Source organism: Macaca fascicularis, chromosome 6 (genome assembly GCF_037993035.2).
Source record: "Macaca fascicularis isolate 582-1 chromosome 6, T2T-MFA8v1.1".
In the NCBI taxonomy this organism is placed as follows: domain Eukaryota; kingdom Metazoa; phylum Chordata; class Mammalia; order Primates; family Cercopithecidae; genus Macaca; species Macaca fascicularis.
Window position 1 is genome coordinate 141,877,467 of NC_088380.1, and position 26,902 is coordinate 141,904,368.

Here is a 26,902-nt window from a genome sequence, read left to right on the forward strand (position 1 = left end):
GAGGGGATTGGGCAGCCCCAAAGTGGCCTCTCACTCGAGGCCCCCAGGCTTTGGGTAAATGAAAAATTCTCCCCTATTCAAAGGCCAAAGGCCTTTGAGTTTCTGTCCTTTTATCTCACCTCTGAGGCCAGTGGTTAGGAGGAGAAAGAGGCTGATGGCTATACTTGGGCAGGTCAGGGAGTTCCCAGGGAGTTTTATGCAAAGAGAGTACACAGGCAGGGGACAGCCCTGTGGTGGGATGAGAGGAGGTAGGATCTGGGGTCTGGCTGACCAGTGGTGACAGAAGGCAGGGGTTCCATGAGCCTAACAGCTCTGAAGCCAAGGGCTTCCGATCAAATTCTTGCTCTACCACGTACAAGTTGACCTCAAATGAGTTACTTAACCCCTCCATGCTTCAGTTTCTTTGCCCTTGAAAGGAATAATAATGCTCACCTTGTAGGGTTGCTGTGAGATAATGCAGATAAAGGGTTTAGCACAGTACCTGGGGCTCAACACATATCCATAAATAGTAGCTTGAAAAAAATAAACCACTTTCCTTTTAAGCTCATAAATCTAAGGAAAGTTTAATCAAAGCCCCAAACTAGTATTCTCTATGTACTACCCCTCTGGAGAGGGGTCACCCCTAATGTGAAACAGAGCTGAGGGAGTAGGGGTATCCATAAATATCATGACCAGAATGACTGAGGACAGGATGTCCAGATGCCAGGGCCTCACTTGCCCCCAGCAAGGCCAACAGGCTAGAGGGAGCCATCACACAGGTGTGGTTGTGGTCATCTTCCACATTAGGCTGTGTCGCTGGGCCTCAGCTAAGAGAGTGATCCTTTACCAACGGCTCTTTCCCGACATGCTTACATTTATACTGTTTTAATCCCAACATTACTTTCATGCCAGAGACACTGGATGCAACAAACAAGCTGTTTTATTTCCCGTCCTAAAACCCACTGTGATTTACTGGCCGGCTCTGGTGTAATCCCATTTTTTTACTCATGAAAGAGAGGGCAGCTGTTTACACAGCTCTGTGGGGTGAGGTCTGCCTGGCAGATGTGGCCTGGGTAGCTGTACACATGTGCTGCCTTGGGCATTTCCCCCCTTAAAGCTTTCAATTGATTATTTTTATTCCTACTTTTTACTCCATGAAAAATGTAAATAAGTTTGTAATAACAGATGCTCTTTTATGAGAATTACTTTTATGCTTCAATTAAAAATTTCTCAATACCCATATGAAAGGGTGTGAAATTATTACCTCCAATAAAGTTTCCTATTGCCTCCCTCTTCAGAAGCACCTTTCATCAGAGCAGATCAAAGTACATCCGAAGCACTAATTAACTGAGACTCAGAACCATCTGTGAGGAAGGGCAGTCCCTACAGTCTCACTTGCTGATAAGGCAGACCAGAGCAGAGAGGTTGATTCATTTAACCAAAGGTCACACAGGACAGGAGAGCTGAGGGGCCTTACTCACAGCTCCAGGACCAGACAGCCCAGAGATGCAAGGCCAGGGAACGGGGAGGCAAGCCTGCCCAGAGCTCACCGACTGGTGAGGGGCTGCTGAGGAAATGCTCATTCTTCTGTTTTTCCCTTGACTGGGAGAAGTGGGGGCAGCAATGGGTGGCAGGCAGTGATAGAGGCTCCAGAGAAGGTTCAGGCGCAACCGGAGATCTTTCCCCCAGAGCCTGGTACTGGTGGGCCCTTCCAGTCACACATGGCCTTGGCCACAGAAAGCCCTGGGGAATGGTGGCAGTGCCCATCTGCCTGTGGACAGGGTCTTTTGCTAGGCAGAATGTCAAGTGACAGGAAGCCCACCCCGTACTAGTTCTGCCACCAGTACTTGAGGTGTGGGACCTCAGTAATGGCAGCATGCAGGAGGCAAAATCACGAGGCCTGCCTAAGCAGAAAATGGCAAAATGTACTCTCTATCCTCTTGAAAGTTTGGAAGGAAAGTGTTTGAGAGAGCAGCTTTCTATCAGTTCATGACATGGTTCTGAGGACCGTTGCTCAGGCTCGCCCAGAAGGAAAGGACAGCCTGCAGGGTCACAGGCAGTTGGTGCTACACAGCCCTGCCTTCCTTGGGTGCTGGGAGGGGCTGATGGGCAGAGACCCCAGAAGGCTCACAAGCTGGGAAGGGAAGCCCCAGGAGCAGTGGCAGGTACTCTGTCCAAAGTGAGCCATCTGCCAACACAGAACCCCAGGTTATGGCTCCTCTTGGGCGCAAGTTGTTAACAGCTGCAGCCTCTAAAGGCCAGTTTCTTTTTGCTTCAGTGCCCAATGCAGACCTTGAGCCTTCCAGAGGCCTTGGACTTAGACCCTTGGTAGGGAGGACAATAGTGATGGGCAGTGGGACACAATCTCAGAGGTGGCTCTGCCCTGACAGGTCCTCATGTCTGCATCATGGGACACACTTCTGAAAGCACTCTGCCTTCTAAGAGCTCCTTTAATTTCTAGAGCAACCCTGAGACACTGCATGGGGGGATTATTATGCCAACTTCTCAGAAAGGGATTAATTTACATGTCATCACTCACCTGGTTAGTGGCCAAGCCAGGACGCAACTCCAGGCCTGACCCCTAAGCCAGAGTGCAGTGCTGCTCCAACAGGCAGGAACCTGATAGGTTATTTGCTGACATCTTTGGGGTGTACAACCAGGGAGGTACTGAGGGGGTTGCCCTGAGCCCTACCTGCATCATCAGCTGTCGAAAAACTAGGCTTCTCCCATGGTGGTCCTCTGGGTATGTGTATGTCTTAGGGGCAGTTGTATTGCTGGTGAAGACCTTGGTGAGTCTACCTGGGGATTTTCTGGGACAGGAAGTGGAGTAGGGCCCAGCCCTGTTTAAAATCTCACGTAATTCCCCATTCCATTCCACCAGGTCCCATTACCTCATTAGCAGACCAGCAGGGTTACCTAGGGCAGTAAGACAGTGAGTCATGTAGAGACACAGGTTCTCAGGAGGTGGAAGATGCTTGTGAGTAGAAAGGAAAGGGGTAGAGGGCTTTATCCAAAGAATACTGTGGTTTGGGTGGCAGACTGTAACACAGCTATAGACTTATTCTGAGACAGCCAAGCTGTTCATTTGTATCCCTGTTATTCATACCTCCAGATCTTCTCCACCCATCTAAGTCACTGTGCCCTTCAAAACTTGCTCTCTGAGGCGCCATTTCTGTGGTCCCAGTACACCCTGGGGTCCCCTTCTGTGATGACATTTGCTATCAAAACTGAAGTTTTATATCATCCTTGGGATTTGGATCTCTCTGATTGTCCCTCACCATCATTTAATGTCTGCATTCTTCCCTATGTCGTGCTTCTGGTCTCCTTGGTTAAGGCAGCCTCCGCGGGCCTTGCACAGAGTGACAGCACCACAATTATGGGCGATGTGTGCGCAGAGAGACACACCCATGACTGATATGTAACAAGCATATGCCCCTACCTGCCGCTGCCGATGGATGGAAATGCAATGGATTTCAGCTTCTTATCATCAGCCAGGGCCAAGCAGTTTTTCACTGTCTTTTCCAGAAGTTCTTCACATTTGTCTGCACCCCAGACTGGACTATTACAGTGGATCACAAACTTGGCAGGCAGGCCGTGACCTGCGCTTACGGCAGCTAGTGGTGGGGGGATGAAACAGAAATAGTGAGCTCTGGTTCACTACAAAGCACAAGATGCCAAACACAGACCCACTCCCCTGCCACCATACATCTTCCTGGGCCCTCCAATGGCCTGTGTCTGAGGAGTTCCACAGCTGTCTGCTGCGTTGTGATTCCAACGTGAGCTCGAGCCGAGAACTGCTCATCATTTAGTCTTTTCACTTGAAGAGGGGAGCCAAGCCAAGCCACACCCTTGGAAAGTTGGCATTACAATATGTCACCACCAGGAATTTTGACCAAGTTCGTAGTAAGCCTTTCTCCACTCTCAGAAAGCTTACACAGTTCTCCCAGAGGCAGAGCCTTACCCATCTAACTCAACTGAACACAAACTCAACTAAACATGTCAGAACATCTGCAGCCTTAAAATAATTGTTTTGGGTTTCCAACCCTTCTTCTTTAAGTCGACTGGTGTGCTAATTATCGACTTGCACACCAATATGATGTATTTGTCTCTACTATGATGTATTCTCTAAATCTCCCAGACCCAATTCAGGACAAAGCTACCAGGAAAGCAACTGCTTTAAATGATCTGCTAAGCAAACTGACCAGCATCTCCGCTGCCATTGTCTTCTCCCTGCTGAAGATGGCCTCACTGTGTGAATAACTGATCCTGTTTGTGGCAGAATTAGCTTAGTTTTTAAGGAACTGTTTTTTCTTTTCCTAGAAGAGAAGAGGGGCCCCTTTCCAGCTATACATCTCCACCAAAAAGACTTGCCTTTCCCTTGCCAGATCTAAGGACACAGGCCTGGGGTCTGCCACAAACTGCAAAGTACCATGTCTCCCACAGCATGTTCCAGAATCCCCGTCCATAGATGCTCTGCAAAGGTTTTGGGGGCACTGGGTTTAGGGGGTGCTGCATGCTATGCTTCTATACAGGAGCACATTAGAGTCTCCATACCACTGCTAAAGTAAAACATCCAAACTTTTTGTATTTGGTGGCGTATTTCTGAAACCCATTTTTTTTTTTTTTTAATGGAATATCTTTACAAGGGGTATGTGTTGTTATGGTCGTGTGGTAGATACTGGAGAAGGAGCGATTTGTGGGTAGTGTCTCATGGTACAGTAGAAACAGCTCAGTCACAGGGCATGAATTTGAGTCCTGGCTCTGCTTTGTGATTGGGCTTGAGAACTCTAGGCTGACCTACAAAAACCTGACATTACGGCATTGAATTAAACCAGTGGGTTTATCCCCATGAGAAGTCATGGCTAAACTACGCATAGAAAAGGACTGGAAAGAAACATTAACAGTGACTATCTTTGCACAGTGGAACAGGAATATGTTTTATTTGCCTCTTTATACTTTCAAAATTATTTTAAAGCAGTTTCTAAAGTAGCTTTAAAATCAAAAACAAAAGTGTTATTGAAACAAGCAAAAGTATCTTGAACCATGCTACACCTAATGGGTTTGCATCTGCTGTGGCTGAGGTTTCCCACAGAGTTTGGTACATGGCAGCACCAGGCTGCCTCCTACCAGGCCTTGTGCCAAGGGCTACCAGCAGTACTCAAGCTGGAACCCTGATGGGAAGAGACCCACAGGCTGGTCAAACAGGTGTTTTAAAGGGACTGGCGAAAGGCCAGCTGCCCCTGGCTAGGTAGTTAAAACTGTGTATGCCTTCCCTTGTAGTGTGGGACTTTGGTGGTACTGCCTGGAAGAACTTTATAGTTAGTGCCCTGTATGTCATGCCCCTTGCAGGCAAAACAGAAGTGGCAGAGCAGAGGTCAAAGGCACAGATCAGCAAAGGGAATCCTTCTGGATCCTGAGACTAGCCTGAAAGGGGTGTCATTTGTCACTAGGAATAGAGGGGCAAGGCCTGGTGGACCCTCCAAGAGAGAGCTTATGCGAAAATTATCAATGTCCAACTTTAGTTAAGATTCATTTTTAAAGCGGAGGATTTAAAAGACAGGATAGGCATTGGAATTGGGTAGTAAGAAGAGAAAACCAGAGCCCAAAGTGAGGAAATGGGTGATCTGTCCTCACACAGTTGGTGGTGAAGCCGGGCCTCCCCACTGACTCAACTCTCAGGTCCTCAGGAGGTCCTCTGTCCTGTATACCCCAAATGACCACCTAAATTCAGGCCTGAAGCAGTAAGAAGTACCCTGCCTCCAGGTCTTAGCAATAATTCTCCCCACATCAGATGCCAAGTTGTTTTCTTCCCCTTATACCAGGGAAGGTGTAACTGGCAAATGAGAAATGTGTATTTATACGTTTCCTATTACAAACATGGATGGCTGAAGATTTTTAATTAGCATCTCTCACCAGCAGTTTTGCAAATGGCTCAGTATCACTCCCTCTCAGCTCTTAGATGTACCAAACTCAGCTCCTATAATTTCTTAAAATTTGAGATCTAGACATCAAACATATAGGAGCTATTTTAAGTAATAAAAAAATTCAAAGGTGATTTTCCCAGACAACCTGCATGTGATGAAACTCTAAGTTACAAAGCTACAGGCTGTCCTTGGCCTCCGTCTTGAAGATGCGGCTATATTGCCATGCACCTCTAAATTCTAAGCCATCTCACAAAATGGTTTTCCTAATACTGCATGTGCCACAACCAAATAAGCACGGTGGCTTTCACACCTCACCTCCAGCTACTTCCAAGGGCCCGTTCTTTTTCCGGAGTTCCAGGACAGCTTCCACAAACTCCTTGCCACCTTTCTTCTCCAGCGTGTTTCCTAGACAAGGACAGGGTGGGGTCAGGTTGCCATTCTGTGTCTCTGGCACACACAGACACTTAGCATGTCAGGTGATTACATACTTCAAATGATCTATTAAATTTCCATCAGGCTGCAAAACAGGAACTAAGCCTTGGCTGAGTTAGTAAAGTAAAATTGAGAAGGGCTTGTCACCACCAGTTACTACCCTCACATTGCTGCTTCATCTGGCTGTCTCTGCTGCCCCTCATTTGGGTCTGACTCAGGGTGATCACGGATGTGACAGAGATGTGAAAGAGACAGGAGATGCTTGTTTTTTTTTTGCAGACATGCTTGTCCTGGATGCTTTTCACTGGCATGAGATACCAGCTGGTACTGGTTTCCAAGACTAATGCCTGCCTTGGGTTTTCTTCTCTGTCTCTGGGGAGAACCCCCAAGTAAGGAGGTTTCAGCAGCATACAATGCTCCCATCGAGAGGCCAGCTCTCCTCCTGGCAGTAGGCCTAGAAGGAAGTGTTCATACTTGGCCACCTTTTTGGACCAGCATTATTACCATGCTTAGTTCCTGTTTTGCAGCTTTGGTCTCATATGCAAATACAAAATAAAAATGGCCTCAGACGGTATTTTCTTAATTACACTAATGATTCAGAATTGTTTTCAGTAAAGAAGGGCAACATCAGAAGCAGAGCTTAAAGATTAATCTGTATGCTATAAAAAGCTTGGAAAGGAGGATGTCTAACTGCTCAGGACCAGATTCTTTAATAAAAGCCAATGGAGGTTGGGAGCAATGTATTTTCTTCAATTAGGGCACTTGCTAAGTAATTAATTTCTGCTGTGAAAACCAAGTTCCCAAACAAGATCACCAACACCTATGAGAACTCTGAGTTGATACTCATGTGGGATAGCAAGTGGCAATCAAAGTTAGCAACAAGATCAGCCTTTCAAGTTTGGCTAAAATGGGGTCTGAGTCTTCCTTAAGCTCTGATTCCTCAGTTTTGCACATTTTAAAGTACTTTTCCTCACAGGAGGACAAAATACTCCCCTTAAGATTCACATTTGTCTTGGAAAATTCCAGGTGCACCTGGCACAGTTCTGGTACGGGACGGTCAAGGTATATCGGAATGCACCAGCCCAAATTCTCTTTGGAGTCACCCTGCGATGATTAGGGCTAATTATCTTAGTGAAACTTGCCTCCTTTGAATGTTTATTCTGCAGGGGTGAACTAACCCCAGGAGGTGTCTGGGAAGAAGAGGAAACAACTTGGGCCTTGTCCCAAATACAAACCAGGGCTAATGGCTAGGACTGGGCCTGTACCCACCCGCTGTAGGAAACCTGGGGTGTACAGATAAATATGACCAGCAGCCACAGCCCAGGGGAGCTCACAGCTGTGTCTGAGAGAGGGTGGTACAAACTTAGCATCCTTGAGGTAGGATTTTGTGTTACTCTTCATGATCTCAGACTGCCCTCCTGCCTTTACCTGTCCTGAAAAGCAGCACAGACTTTAAATGGCAGAGTGAGAATGTCACACCTGTTGCTGCTGCATGTTTCTAGTAAAGTCAGCATCAGAGGTGGCAGCTGAATGGACCATGCACTGGAGGAAGCAGGCTGGGGGCTTAGAGCCCAACTCCACCACCACAAAGTGGATGCAACCCAGGCAAGTGAGACCCCAATACAGGTTCACCTAAACTATCCCTGCAGCTGAGAAAAAGGAATCTGGAGCCAGAACCAGCTGGATTCCACACACTGCTGCCCCAGGGCCCAGTCTAGCCTTCACGCTTAAACCCATTCTCCAGCTTGAGGCAGGGCAACAAAAACACTGGAGGCTGGACTAGTTAGGGTTCTCGTTCTTTATTAAATTTAACTCTTTGGTGAGAACTGAGAAATTTGAAAGGTAAAATATCGTTTTTACTTTATCATGATTACCAACTCCTTTCTAAAATATTTAAGAAAATGGGCTGATTTATAATTAAAGGTATTTTATCTTAGGAAGAGTGTTTAAAAATTTTACTTATAAATATTGCTTTAATTAAAAGTGAAATTTCCAAGTTAAAATACACTTAAATGCATTTCCCAAACTTAAAAACTGAACCCTAGATTGCAGGCAATCAACCCAGTCAGGACTTGACTCCTACACACACATATGTATGCACATGTTCATGTAGACACACGTGTACTTTTTAACAAGAAACAGGCCCATTTTCAACCATATTGTCAACACTCTTATTGTAAGACTCTTGCTTTTGAGGCTTAACTCCAGGGTTAATCATAAAGCAATTGGCTTATTTGCCCCCAAGCATAAACATGTGTTACTCCCATGAGAACAAGAACATTATTTCATGCTTAGAAAGCAGGCATAAGTATCAGTGTTCAAAACAGCCTAAGCGAAAATTTAGGCTTGGACAAATGTCAGGCTAGGCCTGTGGTCTATTTCACTGTTAGAAAGAACTTTTGATGGGTAAAAGTTAATCACTGGGGCTAAGCATTCCTGCACTCGGATTCCTTCTTCCAGCAGTCTCGGGACTTCACACCAAATATGAGAAATGGAGTGATTACTAGCTTCCTCTTTTCTCCTCTCACACATCAAGGTGGGAGCTGGAACCAATTGAGGCCATGTAGGAATCTGGTTTAGCATTGGCATTGTAAAAGATATCTGGGGTCAGTACTGGTTTGGACTGGTCCGCTGGGCAGAAAAAGCCCTGCGGGGCTTTGGAAGACTGGGTTCTGATCTGGCAGTCTTTCTGCCTTGGCCAGTTGGGATGTCTGAAGCTGCTGAAGATTTCTGCAGGTGTGACACTGTCGGTGAGTGATGTGTGCCAGGGTCCTGGGCAAGCTTTTGGACCCAGGTTGCTCCTGTGGCTTGGAAGCTAATAATTCCCCACCCTGTGCTTATCAATGGGTTGTAGGCAAACATGTCAGAGGAAAAGCATTAGCACAATCCTTATTCCAAAGAGATCTATTCCAGTCACAATTCAGGAAGGACTGGGCTCTGCTGGGTGGCACAGTTGGGTCTGCCTGTTATTCCCCCAAGGCTTCAGCCCTGTCTCAAAGCTGCAACTCTGCTTCCTGGCATGGCTAATCCTGCTGGGCACGGCCTTCCTCAGCCTGCAGCAGGTAGGTCAACTTTCTCTTCTCCCTGGACCTGGGTAAGATACTTTTGCCTAGGAAGTTGCATAATTCCCATTTCACCAAATGTCCTGGATGGCAGGATGAAGCCAGGCCTTAGTAACTCCCAGCTATGACAAAGACAAGCCCTTAGTTATTTATTTTTCTCTAAATAAGCACTTCCCTCCCATCAAATGTTCATTTGGTTAAAAAAGGAAGCATCTTTCTCTTAAGCTGCCTGACTTTGGAGCTCTTTAACTCCTCCAAAGTCTTGTGAAAGGGGAGTTTAATTGCCTACAGCCCCATTTCATTTTGGCCTGGCAGACTTGGCAAATTCTGACTTTCCATCCAGTTTGTCTTTCCATCCATGTCCAAAATCCAAAATACCCAGGAGAGTGGTTAGTCCAAATTGCAGTGGCTGGGGAAGACTGAACTAGCAGTCTTTGCTAGTGATGCCAAGCAGAGCCGGGCAGCCAGAGATTGTGAGCTACTGCACATCTAGCATCCAGGACCCTTGTGAAAATCCCGATCTCCTCATCCTTCCAGATGACTTCACTGTCTGCTGACTGGAAATGTAACCATTCACTTTGGAAGCTGGTATTTGAATCCACACTCAGAGTGCTGCTCTCAGGACCAGCACATCTACTATAAAAATCATATATACACATGAGTGATACCTTACAGCAGGCACCAATCATGAGCCAGGCTTTACAAAACAAGGTGCTTTGCTTACATTTAATGTAATTCCCATCATTACCATTACTTTATAGATAGGGCGCCTGAAGCACTGAGGAGTGAAGTGACTTGCCCAGGCCCCATGATCAGTAAATGGTGACAGTAGGACTCCAGTTCCTTCCACCTAGCTCCAAAGCTGTGCTTTTTTCTATCACACGTGGGTGCCACCTCCTCAGACAGGCCCCTCAGTGTGTTCTTAAAGCAGGATACTGTTTGATTCTCCTGCCAGGAATCTGCAGCCTCGGGATATGGCATCTCAAGTGCCCTCTGTCTTGGCCACCCTCAGCTATTTAGCACACCAGGAATCAACCTACAATGCCTTATCAGCTGCCAGGGGAAAGGAAGGTGCTTTCTGGGTCTAGGATGATGTTTCTTATGAGTAGTCTAAGGATACCATGTCAGATTGAGGTGATTTTCATGCACCTGAAGTCTGAGAACCCTAAGTGTGGGCAAGCATTTGGAAAGGGTCCTCCTTGTGCACCTGAGGCTTTAAGGCCATTTTCAGGAACAAGCGTGCTTCTGACATGGAGACAGATTGGCAGGGGTTGCGGGGGTGGGGGTGGTGACCTGTGCACAGGCATCTGTGTTTGTCTGCTCTTCAGAGTGCATGGAGGTGGTCTTGGATGCCACTCGGTCCATGTGACTGTATTGTTCCTGCAGCTGAAATCATCTGTGAACCCAGTCTCCAACAAAGCTGTGCCTTGTGGGGCAGGTGAAGAAATGATTCTGCTGAACCAGTTTTCAAACCAGAAATGTCCATTTCTGAGCTGCATCAGCCAGGATGCATCACATCCTGGCTGACAGCTAGCTTTATCACTCAGGTCCACAACCCAGGGACAGGAGACCTTGGGAAGGTCAGGACAGCTGGAAGTGTGAAATGAATGCAGCCCTGCATAGCTGTCAAAGGATCAAGCTGTCTGCAGCGGCCGACTGACCATGCACACACACACTCGGCAGCACCCGGCTAGGCATTACCTACTTCACCACCGATGTAGAAGTCAGTGTTTGTCGGGTGAACGACAGCATCACTGTCGATCGAGGCAATGTCAGCCTGTACAACTTGCAACTATAACAGGTAAACAAATGTATATCAACTGTGTTGGACCGAGACCCACGCACAGGCACATTTACTAACGCCCCAATGGCAGGGCTGGCCTACCTGGTCGATTCCAACATATGAGCCCAAGGGGCAATCAGTCCACGCAGTGTGCGCACATGTGGATGGGGGTGAGGACAGGAGGAGGAGGAATATCAAATGTGACATGTTTAAATTAAACATTTGAATGACAAGTCCAAAAAAAGAGAAACACACACATGAGATCATTTCCAAAGGTTAAAAGAAATAAAATGAATGCCCCGTTTCACTTCGCAAAAGCCTATAAAGTTGGCATCCCACTGAGAAGGCTACTAAAACATGGCATCTGTTTAAAAAAAAAAAAAAAAAAGTGGACCATCAGGCCAACCAAAACAACAAGTTTCTCCATTCTGTCTGCAGCAGTCAACTTGCAGGCTTTGATTTTTATTCTTGTGACATTTACTATTTTGTCTACCTTCAAGGGATTTCTCTTGAAAACCCAGAAAACAGTATTGATATATGTAGAGGATTGCCTTTATTTTTTCCCCTCAACATATGGGCTGATCTCTGTCAATATTTTTCCAGGCCCATCTCTTACTCTAGCGTGTCTTATATTTACAGTTTAATTTTTTTGTTGTTTTTTTACAGACAGGGTCTTGCTGTTGCCCAGGCTGGAGTGCAGTGGCACAATCATAGGTCACTGCAGCTTCGAACTCCTGGGCCTAAGCAATCCTCCTGCCTCAGCCTCCCGAGCGAGTAGCTAAGACTACAGGCACGTATCACCAAGCCCAGCTAAGTTTTTGACTTTTTGTAGAGATGAGGTCTATCTTACCCAGGTTGGCCTCCAACTCCTGGCCTCACTCAATCCTCCTGCCTCAGTCTCCAAAAATGCTGGAGTTACAGGTGTGAGCCACTGCACCTGGCCTTTGTATTTTAGTATAAAATGTGCTTTGGATAGAATCCTTGCTTTTTCTAGCTTGTGGTTTTTTGTTTTGTTTTGTTTTTTGAGTATCTGTATAAGGCAGTTGGAAAAGAAGTTCAAGCTGGACACTCTTGAGTCCAGTCCTCATGTTTTCAGCCCACTGTTACACCCAGTTCGTGTGGGTCAGGCCTGGGCTCACGGAATGAGTGTATCTCCCAGTAAGGAAGTCTGCTATCTGACAAAAACAGCGGAAGCTGAGAGCTCAAGGGATACAAAATAGATTGCACTTGAGGGTTAGGAAGGAGGCTACATCTGTGTGCCTATTTCCCCTGGCAAGCCTCTACTTCGAAGAGCAGCAGAGGAGCCCTGTCGTGCCATTGAGCTGACACTGCCACATATGCAAAGATAAAGCCATAGAGGCAGGACACTTAAGGTGCACCTCTCAGCCTGCCCTGTACCATCCACCGTCTTGAACAGGGAGACACCATGGCTCTGGGGCAGTTTTCCTCTGTAAGAACTCGCTTGGAGATATTGCCCTTCTGTTTAATACCATCCTCTAGTCAAATAATTCATGAAGGTGCCATTCAGTCATATACTGTTTTCAGTTCTAAAAAAAAGTTGAAGTGATGGTAGTAAATTGTGGGTTAAAGACAGCTTAATAGCATACTGATGTGGCTTGTCTTCTCTTTCAAGCTTTGTCATTTCTAATTAAGGTTTAAATGGAGAAACTATCATTTTGTAGTTACCTGAGATTTTTCAGTTCTAAAGTAAAAACAAAAAAAACAAACAAAAACCAACACGTTTAAAAATCCCTCCCCAAGTAACCAGCAGTCAGTTTGATCATTATGGAAGAGAATTCAGATGGCAATATATTTGCAACTGAGGAGAGAATAGCCAATCACACTTAATAAAACAGACCGTTTACACTTGGAATGGCCTGGAGTAAGTCGATATTCAGTGTCTACACTCAAATATCAATCTTGGATTTGGAAATTTGGCTTGACCACTGTAAAGTCTGGGAAGATGAAACGCCTAAATTCTGGGTTCCATAACTTTTCATCTGACAGCTGGTGGTGCCGAACCCCGTCCCCAATTACCTAGGTCATCTTTAAGGTCAATGTCAGCATTGGTAGGATTGATTATGGCCTCCACCTCAAAGCCGGCTAAATTACTGATTTCACTGTGAATAAGGTTCAGCTGCAAAGAAAAGCATGAGGTGGGAAATAACAGGAGAGCTGGGAAGTCTCAGAGAAGGAGCCTTGGGATACAGGTAAAGGGCAGTGGACACTCCAAGTGCACGAGGCACAAAAGGGAAGCAGGGAGTTGCTGGCTCAAATGAACCCATTTCAAACATAAGACTCAAATGCTGCTCGGGATGCGGGAGCAAGCAAACTAGAATGAATGTTCAGAGCATGTGGGTGATGCCTGGGGCAAAAGGAAGCACAAGCCACATTCGACGAGGAGATCAACTTTCCTTTAAAGGGACTTGTGATCTGGGGGCCAAAGTAAGGCAGCTATCAGGACCTAGAATGAGTACTCATTGCTGAGGGTGGGAGCTGGTGTGACTGTCCTCATCCTTGAGTGCTGGGCTGGTGCTAACATCCTACCTGGCTTGGGCAAACCCCTAAGGGCTCTGCCATTGTCTTCCAAGTGACTATGGGTCCTTAAGGCTGTCCCCATCACTGTGACTGCTGGCTGGCTTCCCTGCCCTGCTCAGGGTGGCAAGAAGTGAGAACAGTCTGTTGCTTAGTAACATCTAATTTACGTGTTCATTAGTCATGTAATGCTGAAGTTCCCTGGTGAAACCCAGGGGAGGAAAGTTCTCCAGCAAGACAATGTGTCTTTTAAATGGTTTTCACCTTGTTGGTCAGGTTGCTCTGAGACTCAATGGGTGGCTTATTGAGCATTTTCCTTAAGTGTTATATCCAACCAATGAATTTGTTCTTTCTGAAGAGCCACTGAATGGGTGTACCCCAGCCACTGTTACTCTGTTACAATGGCAACCCTGCATCTGAGTATTTGAGGAATCCCGAGCTTGAAATTCTGTCAGAGGGGCAAGGAGAATTAATGGGCCTAGGACTGCTGTTCTGGGTCCTACTATTCCCCTTGCTTTTCTTTAGGTACAAGCACCTGCAGGAAAGCTTGCTTTTGCACATGCTCTCACAATGACATTGCTCACGCTTCAGTAACGTAAATGCCTAACACCTGCAGACAACTACAATGCCTAAGTAGCCCCAGCAGAGCTGGTGCTCAAGACTACGACCTAGGCCAGAATAGTGGCTGCGGTCTGCAGGGTTTACCAGGGCATGAGGCTTTGTCCAGGAGCTCACCCAGGAGAGGGCTGTGCACAAGACACTTGGGAGGGAAGCTCCTGGCAACAGAGCAAGTTGCTGCATTTCTAAGGCCAAACATTTTGTTGAAAACAAAAGCAAACAAAAAACCTGGCACTCCAGAAGCATCGGAAATATAAACCCACATTTTTGATTGCCAGAAGCAGTCAGATTCTCAAAGAGGGATGTGCTTACACTAAGAGTCATCCTCTGGGAGGAAACAGTTGTGGAATTAAGTTTTGTCATACAGCCAAAGAAGAATTCTGGCCAGGGCAGTGGACTTCATTTTTGGTTAAAGACTCAGAGAAGAGGACCAAGTTTTATTCATGTGGACTTTCTGGGTTATTGCTCCTAGCACTACAGAGTGATTTAGAGGCCACCCACACCCTTGGAGCTGAAGAAAGCCATGGGGGTGATCTCACAAAGCAAAGCTCTCAGCAGCTCAGGGCCCTGGCACCAGGTCAGAGGCACAGAAAGGAGCATGGGAGCTGGGGCCTGACTGCTGCCATCGGGGAGGAGGGGTGTGGGTGGGCACAGAGTGGGGGGCCTTAGGGTAAGGCAAGTGAACTCTCAGGATTTAGAACAAGGCCAAGGATTTTACTCTATTATTTAGTTCTGCATTTGACTCCAAGCAACTGCTATTTATAAAAACTCAAATTAAGCCAATACTCCCCCCACCACACACCACCAAAACACACCTCACACAGTGTGAAGAGGCAGGTTGGTGAGGAAGGCAGGCAAATGAGAAAAAGACTCGATCTACTCAGTGTAATGTGGATGTGTATGCTTTTAAGGCATCTATAAATTCCTTTGTTTAAAACAATACATGTTCAATCCTTAAAATTCACACAATTTTTTCCAATTGTATAGATGCTTCTGGTGTTATATTCAGAAATGCTTCATTGGAAAAGTAGCTATTTTGGCGGGCTGTGCTTCAGCTAGCCAGGAAGACCCTCGCACTGGCCTGTATCTGACTCTCTCCTGGGGAGAACCACCTGCTCTATCTAGGGGAATGGGATTCTCTGGGAGAAACTTGGCTTTGCTGAAGCAAGGGAACAGTTGTGAACAGAACTCAAGCTCATGGAGAATTCCCAGCTTCCGTTGGACTCACTACCTTCCCGTCTGACCAGAGGCAGCCCCACTCTTGGAAGTACAGACTACAGTACCTCAGGGAGCCACTACTACTCAGCATTGAGGATTTCCTGCCAACCAAGTGCTGTTTCACTCTTCACATCTGTGGATGAGGCTAGAGTTGTGATTTTCCAACTATGCTCTGCTATGCACTGGGGCTCAGCAGAAGTCCTTAGGGTATAAGGCTGAGCCACAAAAGTTTTGTTGCTATAAAATGTGTACAAATATGTATTTTTAAACAATCTTGACTAGAAAGTGTGTGCTTGGGATGTGTGCATCAGGGGAAGAGAATGGGAAGGGGAGAAGACAAATTAATTCAAGTACTTTGGAAGGACAAATGGGTAATCAGCTTGGCAGGTGGGCCAGTGGGCAGAAGCCAACAGCGAGATGATCATGAACGAAGACAGTAGCTCCACTATACAGAAGAAAGCCCATGAGCATAGGGTGCAAATGGACCGGTACACATGTTTCTGGACAGGCTCCCACTGTCCAGTCACAAATGAATAAGCGAGATACAGCCAAGACAGAGGTCTAGTCTTAGGAGGCCCCAGGGTCCCCTCCCACCAGCCAGGGTCAGATCCAGTGGGGTTTATCAGCCAGAGGGGTGTGCGTCCATCTGAAGTACATGGCAGAGAAGTGGTCCTTGTGGGTTAGGAAATCAGAATTCTGGGAACTGTAAAAATTCCCAAAATTAGTCTGATTTTCTGGGAGGAATAAGGATCATTAATGGTTTCAGAATTTGAATAAGGTGACTGCTTCTTTGTACCATCATCGGGAAAGATAGAAAACTAAGTTTTAATCCACAGCATGAAGAATTTAAAGCAGCTATGAAGACTGTTAGCCACTGAGGAAAGTAACCATAGGGCACTGCCAGTTATAGAGCAGGAGAGGGTCCCACGTGGCTGCGCAGTGGGCAGAAAGGGTCGTAGCCAAGGGACCTTCAAGATCCCTTCCAGCACCGGGATCTGATGATCCTAACCTCATTGGCTTTGCTGGGCCAGCTTCTGATACAAGCAGTACTCGAGTCTTCCCTGTGGTGGGGATGTCCGTGGAAACCCTTATTCTTTACTCATGGTATATGCTCATCAGAGTATAATCTCTTTGAAGGCAAGAGTGGGTGTGGCCCCCTAACCCTGAGTGCTGCACAGTGCCTAAGCCAGTGCTGGGGTTCCCCTGGGCATGTAGAGTTAGAACTGAACATCAAACATCCTCAGATATAACTCAGATAAAATGACTGCCCCTGCCCGCTTTCCTTTAAGGCATGGTTAATGGAAATGCCAGAGCTCAGAAATTGGGCCCTGGGCCTGGCTTGGATCTGAGGCGGCTCAGAGCCAAGCTGCCCTCGCCTGGATGGGAGGCTGGCCCCCACCATTTAGGGCAGGACAGGAGGCGGTCTATCGATGATGACAGGGAAGGAGTGCCTGGATAGACATGCAGACTGCCTGACCTGACCTACTTGGCTACAGGAAATAGTACATTCCTTCTTGGTTCTTTTAAAAAAATATTAGAAACCCAATTTTAGTTAATGAAAGTGATTGTTAAAGATAGTGCCTGAGTGGTATGTTAAATCTAGCCTGCAACTGTCAGATGTTGGTGTGTCTCATTCTCTCATAATAGACAAGGAAGGAAGCCTGGCTGGTCTCATTTCCCTGTGCTGACCACCTAAAGTGCAGTTATTTTCCTGTCCCCAAAGTTCACTTCAATGAGGGGAATGGGAAGGGCAGTGTCTTCCATAGGACCCTCCTGAATGCTGTGTCTTCCCTGGGGCACACTGCAGGGCTGGCTTCTGGCCTCACAGCTATGCTGTGTGGTTCTGCCTGCACACATGCATGCCCAGCCTGGATTTCTCCAGAGGCCTTGGACCTGGCAGCAGAATCTAGTGTATCCAGTTAGAAAGAGCCCCACAAAGATAAGGACATGGATAGACACTGCTGGATGTCCAGATGGCCAATAGCTGAGCCATTCCTTCATGGCTTTGTCAGTTTCCTAAACTATCTCAGAAGCCAGTCCTCAGCCATAGTGGCGGGGAGGGGTGAATGGTTTTTCTCCCTCACTGTTGCTTCAACTTCAAGAGCTCCCTTTCTCCTCACAGTTCTTCCAGCCCCCAGGAGAAGGGTGTGTGGATCAAAGGGAGAAAACCTATGGTACGTTACGCCTGCCTTGAATGGCCTGTGAGCTGGGGTTGCCATCTTGATCATTTGGGAGGTAAGGAGACTTGTCACAGCCTCAGACTGCCTTCCCAACTCCTTCAAATAATACTGACTCTACCAAGGAAACTTAAAGCATTTACTACTACTGACACATTAGACACATTAGAAATGTTTTTTCTGAAAACTGTAAAACCTCTGAAAAAAGGCTGCAAATCTTGGCTGAACACAAAGCAAAAGCATTTAGTTGACTCAGATTCACAGCACTGATTTCCTTTTTAAAACAATTCAACAATTTGTGTGAAGATTGGGCAAAATCAGAGAGTAATGGCTGTGATGACTCCTGAGACTTCAGTATGTGAAATACATCATTAACATCAATGGTCAGGCTCCTAAGCCTGGGCCATGCCTCCTAAGTAGCTTAGCAACCATGCCTTACAGGGCTGTAGCACGCACAATATCACCTTTCTCCATCCCAGCTTGCTTGCAATCTTCAAGCACTGGTTTCAATGTCACAGATAGAAAAATGAGATTCACAGGACACAGGGTACCTATAGTCACCATTCTAAAGTACCCCTTTTGAAACATTTCCTAAACTCCAAGTCAAAGTTAATGTCTATAATATTTTAAATGTGATTTTTGTAAAAACTGTGTCAGTTTCATGATTTTTGGCTTTTTTACACTATATGCCATGATTTTCACCTGACAGTAATAGCCAATAAAAAGCCAGAAAGTAATGCTTCAAAATAATGCTCTAATGTATCAACGCTCACTCCATCTCATGCTGCAGGGGTGTAGGGTTCCAGAAAGGGCAGTTGGAACCCTAGTTTCTAACACTGGTGCTTAGGCAGACTTAAGATGCTGCTTTACTTTGGAAACATGCTGTTTATTCTGCTGAGCAGTGTCTGCAGCACTAGATCTTTGGGTGCCTCTTCCTGGATATGTGAATCTTGGGTCATAAAGTCGCAAGCACATTCAACAGGAAGGGCAGTTTCTTGGTAGCTTGGTGTTTTGTTTTCACCACTTAAAAGGGGGTGATATGGGAAAGAAGGCTAGGTGGTCTGTCTGGGTCTACATTCAACCCCTTCTCTTATGGCTGACTATTTTATACTGGGGGTTCCAGCTTAACCATTCCTTTCAGATTTTCCCTCCAAAAGTCAAGATAAGCACATTAGTTTCACTGTTAAGCTCACTGCTTTTGTTCTCCATTTTTTAAAATAACATTAAATGATATGTTTGCAATTTATTATAGAGTACCATCACTTTTCTATGGCTGTTTGTATCCTTATCCTACCAACTCTGAGTAGGGAACAGTCAGTATTAGCCAAAATTTTACTCTACTGTATTTTATTTTTATTCGTGTGACACCTGGCCCTGAGACCAGGTTTATCTGAAAAAGAAGAGTTATGTTGCTGAGAGCTGACATGTTTCTGGCTCTTGGGAGAAGCCAGCAAGATGTCTGTGGCCTTTGCCCCCTCCCCTCCAGGGCTCACAAACAGAGCCCAGAGGAGGCCGCGATCCCATTTCTTTCAGAAGATCACAGCAACAAGAAGGGCATCTGCATTTTGCATGGACATTTTTACAGCCATATTTGCTGCTACTTTGGAAATATTTTAGTTCATCCAGCAAGGGAGGTATGAGGAATTCTGATTTGAGGCTGCCTTTGGAGTGGCTGGCAGGAGGTAGCAAGAACACAGGGAGGGGAGAGGCCAGGGTGGGAGTGCCTAAGGCCAGAGTGGGGAAAAGAGGTAGAAGGTGACCCCAGGGGCTGAACTGCTCTGTATTTCAAACGGAAGCAATGTGGATGGGTCACATTAACTTTCAATACATTACCCAAGGATATTACAGGGGTGAAAGTAGACCCGGGCAGTTGTCTTCACTGCTGAATCAAAATTTTTAAAGGAATGAAAAATATTTTAAACAAAAACTTTCAAAGCCCCAGACCTTAAGATGACAACTAGTGCTACTTTTTCTTTTGAAAAAATGCATACAAAATACAGAGAATGGTTAAAAATGTAAACAGTAATGGTTATTTTCTGGAACACAGAGTCCACCACAGGAATTGCATCATGAGAGAGAGTGCAATTAGTGACAGAAAGAGGGAAGGGGGTAGGAGGAGAACTTGCAATGACGTGAGCGAGGGAACCGTGTCACTGTGATGCAAAAGAAATTGACAGTGAGGGTTTAAAAATGATGCAGCTTCAGATCCAAGTTTGTTACCACATTCAAACTAAACACAGATTAACTTGGAAGGTCAAATTCATTCCTTTAATTTTTTAAGTATAGGATTAAAAAATTAAGAAGATCTTAATTCTTTCTTCCCACCCCTTTTTTGGTGTCAATAAAGAAATATTAGTTAACTCTCATTCTCAGGTCTTAAAAGCCTTTGCATCATTTTTATTTTCAATAAAAGTGAATCATCTTTTACAAAACCATGGCGTCCTGGCAAAGTTGCATCACTGGGGCGGCTGAAAATATATTGCCCATGGTTAAAACAAACAAACAATTAACTGGAAGAGTCATCTGGTGGTTCAGTGAAGAAACCCAGTGCACCCATCAGTACAGTCTGAAAACAATCCCCTGTAGAGGCCTGCATCAGACCTGAGGCTCTACCTTTAGTGCCCCCCAGGACAAGCAGGCTACTGGCTAGATTGTTCACCTTCCACCACCAGGGCTTGACTTCTGCCTAGTTCCCTGGCTGGTGCTATCTGATGACCAGTTTATCCCACAGAAGCAGCTCCTCCTCCAGACTAACCAAGGGTCTCCATCTCCCACAGGAGCCTCCTGCCCTCTTCTTTTTTACCACTGTCTCCCTTCCCCAGCTGCCAGAGTCCTCCCTCAGCATTGTGGCCTCCCCAGCACTTAGCCCTCTCTGAGGCCACTCCCAAAGCTCACGGCGCACTCTGTCTACCCACAAGGCTGGGAGTGGCCCCCGGGACCCCCCCAGCCTTCCAGTGGAGATGGCCTGTGCCCATCTGTCCCTTGGGTCCCTCGAGTAGACTGAGGCCGCGCATCTGCCTACCTTCTGGCCGAGGAAGAGGCTCTTGGTGGAGAGGACTGTGAAGCCGTCGGCAGGTGTGCCCTCGGTTGTGCTGTCGGCGCTGGCTGCCTTACTGACTTCACCCTGCTTCTTCTTGCACAGACGGAAGGGTCAGAATGTGGGCCACACAGACACAGGCATCCTAACAGAGAGGCAGCTCCCAAGCCTCACCCATAACACCCAAGGGGAAACAGGAAACTAAACCACAACCAGTTCTCAGCATTTCTCCAAGGGGGAGCTCTGACTCATTTTGAGGTACAAGAGTTCTATGGAGTGTGTTGTTATATTTTAATCACTTTATGATCTTAAAAAAAAAAAAAACAGTCACTTAAAGGTAAAACTTCACTTTACAGTGATCATTTAGAATAGAACCATTTTCATAAATTCAGACCAAGTAAATGTCTCTTAATTAAGGATCTTCAAGTGTCTTTCCTTTCTAGATGTCTGCAATACTATTAAAGCTTAAGAGGAAAAACTGTTCTAGGTCACTAGTTCTCAAAAAGCAGACTAAGGACTATAACCCTCCAACCTTCCTGACTCCAGAAGGTCAGACTCGCTTCCACCCTCCTTCATTAAAGCCAGCGTTAGAGAAGGATGCATGTGGTGGCTGTGGTGAACCATCTGTCTCTCTGGGGACCCCCTGAACCCAGTAGTGGGCATGGTTCTTGGCTTGGTCTTCAACTTCTTCCTCAGCATCATTAAGACTGAAATATATATGCCCTGGAGTTCCCAAGGATCTTCTGAGAGAGGTACATGACATGGAGAGTTTAAGAAACCAGCTTTCCGATCGTCTGCTTCCTAACATTTTCCTACAACTGATCTGCCCTAAGAAGGATCTACACCTGTGGTCAAGATTCCACACCAGAGCTCCTTTCATAACTACCCTCCTCTCACTTCCCAGAGTAAATATTAATATGGCACACCACTGTGGGAGTAGGGATGCATGTTTTTGGCATATTTGTATTAAGGACAAAGCCTGTATTAGAAATTGATACTCTGGCCGGGCGCGGTGGCTTAAGCCTGTAATCCCAGCACTTTGGGAGGCCGAGACGGGCGGATCACTAGGTCAGGAGATCGAGACCATCCTGGCGAACACGGTGAAACCCCATCTCTACTAAAAAATACAAAAAACTAGCCAGGCGAGGTGGCGGGCGCCTGTAGTCCCAGCTACTCGGGAGGCTGAGGCAGGAGAATGGCGTAAACCCAGGGGGCGGAGCTTGCAGTGAGCTGAGATCCGGCCACTGCACTCCAGCCCGGGCGACAGAGCCAGACTCCGTCTCAAAAAAAAAAAAAAAAAAAAAAAAAAAAGAAATTGATACTCTGGCTAATTTGGAGATTTTCTGCATTAAAATAAATTGTAGAGTAAGGATAGTGAGAACAACATCGGTTTTCATTTAGACACTTCACCTTTCCCTTCCCCAAATTATTAACAAAAAGTACTTCACTCCTGAGGGAGGGTCTAGTGGGAGGAAATCCAGAAAGAAGGGGTGAGAAATATTACAGATGGCCATGCCTTCCTGAAGAATAAATCTGAATAAACTCAGGGCAAGGCCTGTGTCCTATCCATTTGCCTATTTAGGATTCAAATTCATTAATATGAGCATATTAACATTTTTTACTTACAATGAAAAGTAAGGTCTAATTTTGCTAACGGCTTTTAACAACAAGGGCTGATTTAGCAATTATGTTATATGGCAAACATTTTTCCCATATTTAGTGAGCTAAATCTGAAGTTCCAAGGTTACACTATAAATGAGAGAAAAAGCATTTTATCAAGAAATATAGTACTGGCAAAGATACATTACAATTATCACTATTTTGATTTTCCTATTGAGTGTTTACCATTTGATGAGTGAAAGAGAAACAGGTATAATCAACAACTATACGGTAAATCTTGGTGACACACTTTTTGGTATACTTTTCAGGAGCCAAGAATAGGAAAGGCGGTATAACAGACTTTCACAAGTCAGGTGTTTTTAATCCCGCTTTCAACAAAACTGAAGCAATACCTAATTGAGTTAATAGCTGATAGATCTTCAGAAAATAGACTGGTGAAGTTAACAGTAATGGAACAGCATTGATTTCCTCACTGTGTCCATGTGTACCACGGTTATGTGAGATGTTAACAATGGGGAAACTGGGTGAGGGATATTCGAGAACTCTCTGTACTACCTTTGTAACCCTATGTAAATCTAATGCTATTCTAAAATAAAACGTTTATTACAACAAATTGATGAGATTACACTATGTACTGTTGGCATATATCAAAGAGTTCAGAGGACTGAATGATGTTGCTATAAGAAAACCGTTTCCATTTCAATTTTTTTTAGTGAAGATTTTCCAGACATTCATATCTAGAAATATATAAAAATAGGCTGAGCCCTGTTTCATTTCAACAATAAGTAATATTCAACTGAGGATACTTGAACTAGTTAGGGGGAAAAAAATCCACCCAGCCCATTACAAGATGCTTTTCCAATAAAATTTTACTTTTCCTTAACAGTTATTAGAATTTGTAATGCATTTGTCAGTTTGATCAATTGTATATTATTAATAAATGTGCTAACTATCCAATCTTGTAGAATCTACTATTTAGCACTTTTATAAAAGTAAAAAAAAAAACTTCTTCAAAATTGAAATTTATATACATTATTTTTGTTGCAGAACTAAAAAACAGAATAGAAATGTGTTACATTAAGATGAAAGTTTGTGGGGTAAGCAAAAGAGAAATAAGGAGAAAATAATGTAAACTTTCCAACTGTTAAAAATGGTCAGAGGACATAAAAGTGATACTATTCTGAAGTTTGAACTCTTAAGTTTTGTATTTGGGTCCTGACTCCCCTAACAGCGTGACCGTGGGAAAACTGCTCCCTTTCCCTAAGCCTTAGATTCCTTATTTGGAACATAAGACTGGGTCTGGGAGTGGTGGCTCACGCCTGTAATCCCAAGACTTTTGGGGGCCAAGGCCAGAGGATACCAGCCTGGGTAACACAGCAAAACCCCACTGCTACCAAAAATGGAAGGGGAGAGAAGGGGAGGGGGGGGGGAGGGGGAGGGAAGGGGGAAGGGAGGGAGAAGGAAGGGAAAGGGAAGGGAAAGGGAAGGGAAAGGGAAGGAAAGTAAGAAAATGAGACTAAGACTGGAGAGTTCCTGATTAAACGATTGGCCTTAGAAAGTAGTAAAGCACTCTAGAGACAAGCCATCACTACCTGGTCCTATATAGCCCGCCCACTTGGCAAAGAACTTCTGCCTCTTCCCTTCAAGGTTCCCACCCGACAGGACAACAGAGCAGGTGCTTAAGGTCAGCACAGTTGTCTTGTGAGATGTTAACACATTCAAATCATAGCAACTGTGCCCAAATTTTTCATAAAGCCTATTGTCTGAAATTATGTCTCTTCCTAATGTTTTGGTATTAAAATGCCCTTTCTTATGGTTGCCTAGTATTCCATGGTGTATATGTGCCACATTTTCTTAATCGAGTCTCTCATTGATGGACATTTGGGTTGGTTCCAAGTCTGCTATTGTGAATAGTGCTGCAATAAACATACATGTGCATGTGTCTTTATAGCGGCATGATTTATAATCCTTTGGGTATATACCCAGTAATGGTATTGCTGGGTCAAATGGTATTTCTAGTTCTAGATCCTTGAGGAATCACCACTGTCTTCCACAATGGTTGAACTAGTTTACACTCCCACCAACAGTGTAAAAGCGTTCCTGTTCCTCCACACCCTCTCCAGCACCTGTTGTTTCCTGACTGTTTAATGATCGCCATTCTAACTGGCGTGAGATGGTATCTCATTGTGGTTTTGATTTGCATTTCTCTGATGACTAGTGATGATGAGCATTTTTTCATGTGTCTGTTGGCAGCATAAATGTCTTCTTTTGAGAAGTGTCTGTTCATATCCTTTGCCCACTTTTTGATGGGGTTGTTTTAGTTTTTCATGTAAATTTGTTTAAGTTCTTTGTAGATTCTGGATATTAGCCCTTTGTCAGATGGCCTTTGTAGGGACATGGATGAAGCTGGAAACCATCATTCTGAGCAAACTATCACAAGGACAGAAAACCAAACATCGCATGTTCTCACTCATAGGTGGGAACTGAACAATGACAACACTTGGACACAGGACGGGGAACATCACACACCGGGGCCTGTCAGGGGGTGAGGGGCTGGGGGAGGGATAGCGTTAGGAGATATACCTAATGTAAATGATGAGTTAATGGGTGCAGCAAACCAACATGGCACATGTATACCTATGTAACAAACCTGCACATTGTGCACATGTATCCTAGAACTTAAAGTATAATTTAAAAACATGCCCTTTCTTCTATGAAATGGTGATACTAAGTGGTAGATTATTTTCATATCTCAGTTTGGGGGAAATAAAAGTTAGCAAGCAATCCTGCCTTTCAGTTCCAAAAAGACTGTTATAATTTTATATTTTCCTATAAACCCATAAATTTCCATGTATTGGACACCTGCCCGGCTTTGTTCTGAGCAGAAAACCTGTTAGGTCAGAGTCAGCTGGGTGACATTTAAGAATCTGTAGAACTGAGCATCCAGAAAGACTTACGTAAAATCATCACCCCACGTTTACCTATATTTAGTCTCTTATTCTAATGTTTGAACAGCCTAAAATTTCAATAGAAGGCCAGCAAATTTTTGTAATAGTAGCTTCTCAAACGAACCAATTCCTTTCACTGGCTTCCCTTACCAGAACATTAATCACTCAATTTGCAGTTTAAATATTTATTCCTCAACAAGAAAAAGAGGCACTCTACGAAAATCACCTTGGGCTTTTGCCGGGTGGTGAGGAGCAAGCCTGTATTTATGATCTAGGAGGGTAGTTTTCATATGGGGATAGGGTGAGGTTTGTTGATGGTTTGTGTTTGAAAAAATCCCTGGTGAGATCATTATTATTCAAAAGTTTGGCAAAAACTGGCTTCTTAGAGATCCCGTAAAAGTTATCCTATGATTCTTAGTGTACATTCTGATGGATCTTAACCTAAGGGACAAAATTAGGCATAGTTTCCTTTGAATTTTAGGTATTTTATTTTATGCATTTGGAATCTTTATCTCGAGTAAGGGTCCCTAGGCTTCCCTCACTGCCAAAAGTATCCATGTTACAAAAACGTTAGGGAGCCCGCAGGCAAGTCCTGTCACGTTCTCTTAAGAGGGGCCAGGCATGCTCCCACCTCAGGCCTACTTGCCACTCCTCTGCCAGGAGCTCTCTGCCCCCAGTCACTTGAATGGCCAAATACCTTACTCTGCTGGGGCTCCGCTCCAGTATCATGGCAGCAACCTCACCTCACTGCCTATGTAAAATAATACTGGCTCTGCCATCATGCCACTTTATTTTTGTCATAGCAGCTACTCCCTCCCGCCTTCTGTAATGAATCTGTACATCCTCCCTGAACACTGAGGGAGGGCAGGGACTTTGTTCTCTGCCACATCCCCACTACTGAGAATAGTAACTAGTGTATACAGACTAGATACAAATTGGCCAAATGAATATTCATTTTTTAAAAACTCAGTACTAAACATTAAAAAGATGAGGTGGTTTTTGAGATTAATGTAGTTAAATGCCCCAAAAGTGAGTAATAGCCAAAGTTAAAAATATACTCACTCTTTGCCTCAGTAAGTTCACTTTGAGGACTTTATCCTATACATTTACTTGCACGTGAGGACAGAGACCCACAAACAATGACAGTTACTGTTTGTCAGAATGAATGCTAGAACAATCTAAAAGTCCACTTGTAGAAGGGTGATGATATGGTTTGGCTCTGTGCCCCCCACCCAAATCTCACCTCAAATTGTAATCCCCATAATCCCCATGTGTCAAGGGTGGGACCAGATGGAGGTAAATGGATCATGGCGGGTGGTTCCCCCCTGAGCTGTTCCCATGACAGTGAATGAGTTCTCATGAAATTTGATGGTTTTATAAGTGTCTGGCATTTCCCCTGCTTGCTCCTCTCTCTCCTGCTGTCCTGTGAAGAGGTGCCTTTTGCTGTGATTCTAAGTTTCCTGAGGCTTTCCCAGTCATGTGGAACTGTGAGTCAATTACACTGCTTTTCTTTATAAATTACTCAGTCTCGGGCCTTTCTTTACAGAAGTATAAGAATGGACTAATTCG

At 45.1% G+C, this 26,902-nt stretch overlaps 1 protein-coding gene and 1 long non-coding RNA gene across 14 annotated transcripts in view; one reads left to right on the plus strand and one right to left on the minus strand.

Moving 5' to 3' along the window:
- Nucleotides 1-26,902, plus strand: part of PITX1-AS1 (PITX1 antisense RNA 1) — a 207,675-nt gene that overhangs the window by 167,188 nt on the left and 13,585 nt on the right. For 2 of the 4 annotated variants that reach the window (XR_010587616.2, XR_010587618.2), the window contains one exon: nucleotides 3,314-4,566. The exons of 1 other annotated variant lie outside the window; for it this stretch is intronic. This is a non-coding gene — a long non-coding RNA (PITX1 antisense RNA 1). Of the gene's footprint in view, nucleotides 1-3,313; nucleotides 4,567-26,902 lie in introns of those variants that run through there. One more of the 4 variants, XR_010587615.2, reaches the window with a different exon arrangement.
- MACROH2A1 (macroH2A.1 histone) overlaps nucleotides 1-26,902 on the minus strand; it is a 65,106-nt gene that overhangs the window by 5,438 nt on the left and 32,766 nt on the right. Inside the window, exons 5-8 of one of the 10 annotated variants that reach the window (XR_012414085.1) lie at nucleotides 20,751-20,858; nucleotides 11,103-11,189; nucleotides 6,219-6,308; nucleotides 3,419-3,593 (exon numbers count right to left, since the gene is read on the minus strand). Coding sequence is in view for 6 of the 10 variants with exons in the window: in XM_005557816.4 (XP_005557873.1) it covers nucleotides 3,419-3,593; nucleotides 6,219-6,308; nucleotides 13,218-13,317; nucleotides 20,751-20,861 (476 nt within the window). In the remaining 4 variants the exon portion in view is untranslated. Of the gene's footprint in view, nucleotides 1-3,418; nucleotides 3,594-6,218; nucleotides 6,309-11,098; nucleotides 11,190-13,217; nucleotides 13,318-19,974; nucleotides 20,197-20,750; nucleotides 20,862-26,902 lie in introns of those variants that run through there. The other 9 variants (XR_012414084.1, XM_045394246.2, XM_005557817.4 and 6 more) reach the window with 9 other exon arrangements.